This window comes from Solanum stenotomum, unplaced genomic scaffold, assembly GCF_019186545.1.
Source record: "Solanum stenotomum isolate F172 unplaced genomic scaffold, ASM1918654v1 scaffold19977, whole genome shotgun sequence".
NCBI classification, from domain to species: domain Eukaryota; kingdom Viridiplantae; phylum Streptophyta; class Magnoliopsida; order Solanales; family Solanaceae; genus Solanum; species Solanum stenotomum.
Genome location: NW_026025811.1, coordinates 3,268 through 12,282, shown reverse-complemented (window position 1 = coordinate 12,282; position 9,015 = coordinate 3,268). Strand labels below are relative to the sequence as shown.

Here is a 9,015-nt window from a genome sequence, read left to right as displayed (position 1 = left end):
AAAATAAATTCAAATTTCAATAATTGATTCAGACCAATTTTAGTAAAATTTCACTTTAACTTAAAAATCAATTTTTTTTCCAAATAAAAAAAAATGTTTGGCCTCTTTATTACTTTCTTTTCCTTCACTTTCCATTTGTGTCAAAATGTGTATATCCAAACAAGGCATTAGGCTTCTAATTGTTTGGTTTGATAGAAGATTCCCTTAACACCTTTTTTGGTGGAGCCATGCCTTATTTGCTTCATGGCTAAGGCCTATGGACATTTTTAATGAAAAGGAAAAAAAATAGTGTACATATAGTAATTAAATGCCTATATAACCTTTTAGAGAAAGTATTTAGGAACCCATTTTCTCATATAAATTCAAAAATCAAATTTTAGAAGTTTACTTTATCTAAACAACACAATAACAAAAAGGGGGAAATTGAGAATCTAATACTTAGCTAGCAAATCAAGGGTGTTAAACAGTGGCAAAATCAAGAGTTTCATAAATAAATAAATATATAATAGGAAAAAATAAATATATGAAGAAGTTAACATTTTGTTTGGGTGGTTTTTACTAGTTGTATTGTATTGTATTTAGGGACGGAGTTATCTCATGATTGTGCGTTCGATCAAATCCTCTAGCTTTGATTTAAATTCTATTTTTATATTAAAAAAATTATGAAGTATGTATAAATTATAAATTTCGAACTGAATGTCTTTTAAAAACTTAAATTCCAAATCCATAAATCCTAAATGTTGATTATGCCTATGATTGTATTGTGTTATTAGTTTGAAATGTCATGTTTGCTTTGATTGTTACTTGAATTTTATTGTATCGTACCGTTAGATAACGAACATTTTACATATTTTTAACTTACAACTACAAAATTCAAAAGAATTATTGACTTTCTTAAACTTCGTCTCAAATAAAAAGTAAACAAAAAAAGGTGTTTAACACGAATTTGCCCGTCCATTTCAATAATGGCCCGGATCATATGAGAGCCCAACCAGCTATCTGGATATGGGCCGAATAAAACGGTTAATACCAAAGATTTATGGAAAATTCACATTTGTGTCAAAAAGTTGTGGGGTTAAAACGCTATTTAACAAAGGAGATTATGTACCCAAATAGATTCGAACCCAAAAACTCTGAATAAGTATAGTACTTATCACTCCATCACAATTCTTGTTGGTATATAAAACTATTTTATTGTTATTTACCATAAAGTTAAGGGAGTTCCCTAAAATTAACCAATTGAGCAACCTTCAGATCTCGGAATTCTCTAAAGTTAACCAATTGAGCAACCTTCATATCTCGGAATTCTCTAAAGTTAAACAGAGTTTATGTATGAAAATTTTTGAGCTTTGACATTGAAATTCTTATATTATTACTTTATCTAATTAAAATTGGGCATCCTTTTAGAAAGAAAAAATAATTATCCCAAATTACTTAACGATTCAAGACAATAATTAATAATATTTCTAACTATATAGTTTTACTTAATGAACCACTGCTCAATTCTAAAAAGAAATTCTTAATAAATATGGACAACGTAATAAATAATTCCTTTTATTTATTATTTTTTCTTAATGAGCGCAAAATAAACTAAAATAACACTTATTTTTAAGAGGAAGAAAGTATTACTATATCATATTATTAGACATAACATAAATAATCCATAAAAGTAGCCTTTGCACTTTTACAATATAATTTTGTTATAATACCTAAAAGAAAAGGACAAAAAAAATACAATTTGGGGTTTGAATTGTGTGTTTCTTTGATTTGTCATTGAAATTTCATCAAATTTAAATTTATACCGGAAAACATTTAAATGGGAGTGAACCCTCTCTAAAATAAAAATAAATGATGATTGCTTATTATTCCATCATAAGTTTTGGTGGTATACTCAATATGTAATCTGATCTAATGATCAATAGACTATATGTCAAATTTAAATACAATGATTTCAATTCAATAAAGACAACAAATAATTTAGACAATTTTTTTCCATACATATAAATTTTAGTAAACAAAGTTATACACTACATATATTGATCGGAGAAAATTGATATTTGATAAAACAATCAAGCACAATTTAACCCCACATCAATATTATTCAAATAAAAAGCAAACCTAAGTTTTTCTTCCTTTTTTATGTTATGGTCATCTTATAATTTTGAAGATAACGTAATAAATTCTCCACATAATTATCTTGCTTTTCTTTGTCACAGAAAAGACTTTTCATTTCTTTAACTTTCTTCCGATATACTTCACCTTCTCTTTTAACGAGTACCAAATTCAGTGACTTAGCTATTGAGTCACGAGTGAATGATCCATTGCAGTCATCTCTTGGTATTAAATACGCTATTTTTTTCTCCTCCAAGAGCCTAGCATTTATCCCTTGATCAGCCGGAAATGTTAAGAGAACTAATGGCTTCTCAAATTGTATTGCCTCGACCACTGAACTCCACCTCGAATGTGTCAAAAATCCACCAATTGAGTCATGACTCAATATCTTGAGTTGTGGCGCCCAACACGTGCACACTATTCCTCTTCCCTTTGTACGTTCTTCGAAACCTTCTGGTAATTGAATCAATTCATCATCGGATTCCCCTCTTTTAGTTCTTAAAACCCAAAAGAATGGCAACCCAGAAAGCTCTAACCCGAGTGATAACTCAATAAGTTCATTTTGACTCGGTTTTGCCTCGCTACCAAATGCAACGTAAATAACTTTCCCCTTTTTTCGCTTATCAAGCCATAGTTTTATCTCCTCAATGCATCGATCTTCGTGCTGTCATCTTCATACGGAGTTGTCGGAAGTTGACCCACCGGAAAAACTGGTTTCCGGCGAATATCTCCGACAATTTTCAACCATTCTGGTTCAAATTCTGAACAGCTCCTCACAAGCAAAAAATCACAGTTTTCAACAGATTTATAGTAACGAATAATATCAGCAATGTTGTCTTCCTCTCCCTTCATGGTAGCTTCGAAGATTCTCAAAACTTCGAAAAGCTTGAAAGCAACTGTGGTTTCAAACGGAACCCATTTTGGGGGAACGGTATATTCCTCCGGCGTTGTCCGAATTTCATAATCATTGTTCAATCCCGGTACAGGTCCGGTGAAACCAAGAAACGCAGCGATGAATATGCTGAAATGACCCGACGGAATGTTGATTTTTGAAGCAATTGAAGGAACCCAATAAGAAGTAAAATCGAAGAATATAAAATCAAGATCTGAATCTTCGAGAAACTTAGCCATGGATTCTTCGAGTCCATCTTGAGCAAGTTTGAGGTATTTGACTTGCTCATAAGGTACATCGATGGTGGCTTCTGCATTTTCCGGCAATTTTTCCACGTGGGGCATAGGAAGTTTGACAAAATTTAAAAAGGGGCTAAGATTTGGTGGAAGTTTTGGGAGACGATCAATGTTTCTAGGAGTCGAAATAAAGGAAATTCTATGACCCTTTTGAGCTATGAGCTTTGAGAGCTCTAAATACGGAATCATATGGCCAAAAGCTAACCATGGAAATACTGCAATATGCAATTTTTTGCTACTTTCCGCCATTTTTGTATGCTGTGTAGAGCTCTATGACCTTATATGCTGATTGATTTTTCCACACAGAAGATATTTTCACGTGTTGTCAATCCACTTGCATTTTGAGTGACATTTATTGTGGAGATAATAGATGCCCAATAAAATAATCAAGGTGTATATAAATAAGTCCAGAGCTAAAAATGTACAAAAGTTTGTCAAAAATTTCAAAAGGGCAACGTACAAAATTCATTTTAGAACCAAAATAGCAATTTTTTAACGGTTGAATTAACGTCGTTGAAATTAGGTTGATAGACGCAAGACACGGAATTTCATGCGCCTTACAAGGCTCAGACGGTCTGCACCTTGCAAGGCGCATGTACTTTGCGACCTGCTGTCAAATTAAAAAAAAATAAAAAATTTCCTTTAACCATCCAAGTCTCCAAAACTATCAAAATACTCTCAACTAATCCCAATATTTACATATCTTTCTATTCATTATCCATGTCAACCAAGGACAATTTTATCATCTTAAAGAACTCCACCAGTGAGAAAAAAAAAAGTCCAAAAATAAAAAAAAATCAAAACATAAAAGGATAATTAAGTAGATACATTTTTTTCTTTACCTATTGAGAGAGTTGGGTGGTAGATATATAGCTATAATGTTTGAAAATGTGTACAAGTTCATTTAATTTTTTTTGTTATAAATAAAAAATTCAATAATAAAATTACTAGCATCATATTCATGTAAATCTAGTATTTTTGAAGGGTAGTATATGTTTATGGGTAAAACTTCACAACAAATAGTATGTTTAAAATCCAAAATTATAAAAATATAAATTTGGAAATAGGAACTTAAAGATTGAACCAATAAAGTTTAAATCTTGAAATCGTAAGTTCGATTATAATAATTTATCATAGAGAAAAAGGTTTTGGACTTTTTTTTTTAATCAATGGTGGAGTTCTTTAAAAATGACAAAATTGTCTTTGGTTGACATGGGCAATGAATGAGAAGAGGTGTAAATATTGGGATTAGTTGAGAGTATTTTTGGTAGTTTTGGAGTCTTGGACAATTAAAGAGATTTTTTTTTTTATTTGACAGCAGGTCGCAGAGTACATGCGCCTTTCAAGCCGAAGATCGTCAGAGAAGGCGCATGGCGACTGCGCCTTGCAAGGCGCATGAAATTCCACATCTTGCGGTTGTCAACTTAATTTCAATGACGTTAGTTCAACCATTAAAAAGTTGCCTTTCTGAAATTTTTGACAATTTTGTTTACCCTTTTGACTTTGAACTCGTATATAAATTAATCTGAAATCACAATTAAGGAAAGGAAAATGCAAAAACCCTAGTTTTTCTTCCCATTTCATGCTTTAATCATCTAATAAATTTTAAAGAAAACTTAACGAACTCTCCACATAATTATCTTGTCTATTCTTGTCACAAAAAAAATCTTTCACCTCTTTAATCTCTTCTCGGTAAATTTCACCCTTTTTTTCAACGGGTACCAAACATAATGACTCAGTCACCGCATCAGGAGTGAATGATCCATCCCAATCATTTCTCGGTATCGAATACGTCATCTTCTTCTCCTTCAAGAACCCATCATTTATCCCTTGATAAGCCAAAAATGTCAACAAAACCAATGGTTTCTCGAATTGTATTGCTTCAACTACTGAACTTCATCTTGAATGAGTCAAAATCCACCCACTGAGTCATGATAAAATGAATTTTTTCGTTGTTATCTAATGATTAATTTAAACAATACTATACTAATAAGTAACAATCAAAACAAATACTCCATCTGATTAAAAAAAATTGACTTGCTTTCTTTTTTGGTCCGTTTCAAAACGAAGGTACCATTTTTGGCAATATGTTAAATTCAACTTTCCACATAACATGTTTAAAACCACAAGATCAAAGAGCATTTTGATACATTTGACATAACTTTAATTTGAGACCACAAGATTCAAAAGTCTTTTTTATTTTCTTAAACTCCATGTCAAGTCAAAACATGTCATTCTTTTTAAAACAGAGAGAATATGATATTTAAATTAATAATACAATACAACTGATAATAATAATCCACCAACATGTTGTGGTCGGGTTCGAGCCCTGGGTATGGAGAAAATTATGTTGCGAGCACCACCCCCAAATGGGTCCCTGCAGTGCATGATCCGAATTTAGTCAAGGCTCCAAAGTGAGTTTCAGACACCGAGTGGGAAATAAAAAGAAATAAATAACAATCATCCAAACAAGGTGTTAGGAAGGCCTTAGTCGGGACTCCAATGTGGGCTTCAGATATCGGGTGGAAAACCAAAAAAAATAAATAACAATCATCCAAACAAGGTGTTAGGAAGGCCAAAGGGTTAAAATAGTATTTTGCGTCCCTTGGTAGGGGCAAAGAAAGAGAAAGAGAACAAGATTTACAATATAATTTATTGAGGTGTACATAAATTAATCTGAAATCACAATCATCCAAACAAGGTGTTAGGAAGGCCAAAGGTTTAAAATAGTATTTTGCGTCCCTTGGTGGGAGAGGTGATGGCGACAACTAGTTTTCTTAAAAAGGAGCATCATTATTCATTGAGATAATTTATTGAGGTGTACATAAATTAATCTGAAATCACAATTATCGAAAAGTGCATGCAAATCCAAATGTTTCTTCCTATTTTATGCCTTAAATCTTTTTATAATTTTGAAGAAATCTTAACAAATCCTCCACATAATTATCTTGTCTTTTCTTGTTGCAACAAAGATTCTTCACCTCTTTAATCTTTTGCCGATAAATCTCACCTTCTTTTTTAACGAGTACCAAACTCAGTGACTCAACCACCGCATCACGAGTGAATGATCCATCCCAATCATTTCTCGGTATCAAATACGCTACCTTCTTTTCCTCCAAGAGCCTAGAATTTATCCCTTGATCAGCCAAAAATGTCAACAAAACCAATGGCTTCTCGAATTGTATTGCTTCAACTACTGAACTCCATCCTGCATGAGTCAAAAATCCACCCACCGAGTCATGACTCAGTATTTTAAGTTGTGGCACCCAACTCGTGTACACTATTCCTCTTCCCTTCGTTCGTTCTTCCAAACCTTCTGGTAATTGAATCAATTCATCATCAGATTCTCCTCTTTTAGTTTTTAAAACCCAAAAAAAAGGTAACCCAGAAAGCTCTAAGCCTAGTGATAACTCAGTGAGTTCATTTTGACTCAGTTTTGCCTCGCTCCCAAATGCCACATAAATCACTTTCCCTTTTTCTTGCTTATCAAGCCATAGTTTTATTTCTCTCCACGCGTCAATATTTGTGTCGTCATCTTCATATGATGTCGTCGGAAGTTGGCCCACTGGGATCACCGGTTTTGGGTGAATATCCTCTACTACTTTGAGCCATTCTGGTTCAAATTCTAAACAACTCCTCACAAGCAAAAAATCACAATTTTCAAAAGTCTTATACATACGAGAAACATCATAAATGTTCTCTTCCTCACCGTCCTTGCAACCTTCATAGATTCTCAAAATTTCAAACTCCTTGAAAGCAACCGCGGTTTCAAACGGAACCCATTTTGGGGAAACTGTAAATTCCTCCATCGTCATCCGAATTTCATAGTTGTTGTTCAATCCCGGCACAGGTCCGGTGAAACCTAGATATGTGGCGGTGAATATGCTGAAATAACCTGTCGGAATGTTGAATTTTGAAGCAATTGAAGGAACCCAATAAGAGGTAAAATCAAAGAGTATGAAATCAGGAGCTGAATCTTCGAGAAACTTAGCCATGGGTTCTTTGAGTTCATCTTGAGCAAGTTTGAGGTACTTGACTTGCTCATAAGGTAAATCAATAGTGGCTTCTGCATTTTTCGGTAATTTTTCAACGTGAGGAAGGGGAATTTTGACGAAATTTATGAAGGGGACGAGACTTGGCGGAAGTTTTGGGGGACGATCAATGTTTCTTGGAGTAGAAATAAAGGAAATTTTGTGACCCTTTTGAGCTATGAGCTTTGATAGCTCCAAATACGGAATTATATGGCCAAAAGCTAGCCATGGAAATACTGCAATATGCATTTTTTTGCTGTTTTCTGCCATTTTTATGTGTTTTGTAGGGCTTTGTTTTATGGACTAATTATATTTGTTAATGGTTATGTAGAGCTACTCTTATATTGATGATTGGCTGATTGTTTGCCACCTTTAAAATGCTATGATAATCTTATCTATTTGCTTGCATTTATGAGTGTCCTTTTTTAGCTCTGTTTGGATGGGTGTTACGTATTACTTTATAATGTTCATATTGTATCATTATATAATGTCGTACATTAATAATTTGAATGATAAGTTTATAAAAATGTAAATTATATGGTAGAGTTATGGTGAAAAGGTAGGATAACGAATAAAATAAGATTATTATGTAAATAATGAAAAAATATTAAGATAATGACGATATCACACCATATCGATCATTATACAAAATGAAACTTTTTATCGTTACCAAATAATGAATTTAAACGATAGATACAATAAAATTTAAGTAATAATCAAAACAAATATGATATTTAAACTAACAATATAATACTATAGGTAACAACCATCCAAACAATGTGTTAGGAAAGGCAAAGGGTTAAAATAGTATTTTGTGTCGCATATGCAAGTTGTTTGACATGGTCCTTTTTAATAGTGATGAGGTACTGTGGGGGTGGGGGGCGAGAGAGAAAAACAAAATGGTGGTGGAGGGGATGAATGCAGAGTCAGAATTAGGAGTTTAGAGGTTCTAAATTTTAGAACATTTTTTAAAGATGTGGTTCAAACACACAACTCTGGTGGGGATAATATTTTCACAGCTCCTTCCTTGTACTATATATATATATATATATAACTTGCTAATACAAATACAGAATCCACGAAAAAGCTATTGAGTTCATCAAAATCCCACTTAGCTCGACTCTTGATGATGGTGACAACTCACAATGGGTTACGGAGAGCGAAAATGGAAAAGGGTGATTAGTGATAGAGATAGTGAAGAGACGAATTTAGTGTTCTTAATTATTTGCCATTTAAATATAAGAAAAAAGCTTTATCTATTTTAATAACGATGATAACAAATTATGGCATATTTAGATCGATTATAACACATGAATATATGGCATTTTTAATTCAAATTTGAAACAAACTTTCTCTATGTTTTTATAAGCAAGTTATTTAGTACTTGGAGTAGAAAGTGATAGGACCAGATTTTAGGAAAAACTACATAATTAGACATACTTAACTACCGTATATACATATATTATCTATAGTTTAAAAATATTACTCTTAATACCACTTTTTAATAATTATACCATATATCTTAAAAAGTTAAATCAGATATGATATTGAATAATTATCTTAAAATTTAAACTCCTTAATAGAAGGTACATTAACAATTAACCTCCCTCAATCTCCTTCACCAACTATATATCTCCCCCCCCCCCCCCCCCCCCCCCCCCCCCCCCCCCCCCCCCCCCCCCCC

The 9,015-nt window shown here is 32.9% G+C and overlaps 1 protein-coding gene and 1 pseudogene across 2 annotated transcripts; both read right to left on the bottom strand.

Moving 5' to 3' along the window:
• Positions 1-1,940: 1,940 nt before the first annotated feature.
• LOC125850876 (UDP-glycosyltransferase 91A1-like) lies at positions 1,941-3,578 on the bottom strand (annotated as a pseudogene). The gene has a single exon (XR_007444854.1). The product of XR_007444854.1 is annotated as a UDP-glycosyltransferase 91A1-like (transcript).
• Positions 3,579-6,113: 2,535 nt separating this feature from the next.
• LOC125850878 (UDP-glycosyltransferase 91A1-like) lies at positions 6,114-7,701 on the bottom strand. Its single transcript, XM_049530713.1, has one exon. The coding sequence runs from the start codon at positions 7,599-7,601 to the stop codon at positions 6,195-6,197; it is 1,407 nt and encodes a 468-aa protein (XP_049386670.1). The 5' UTR covers positions 7,602-7,701; the 3' UTR covers positions 6,114-6,194.
• Between the last annotated feature and the right edge of the window lie 1,314 nt (positions 7,702-9,015).

Coding starts and splice junctions, on each gene's coding strand:
- LOC125850878 (XM_049530713.1), bottom strand. CDS start 7,601: ATGGCAGAAAACAGCAAAAAAATGCATATTGCAGTATTTCCATGGCTA.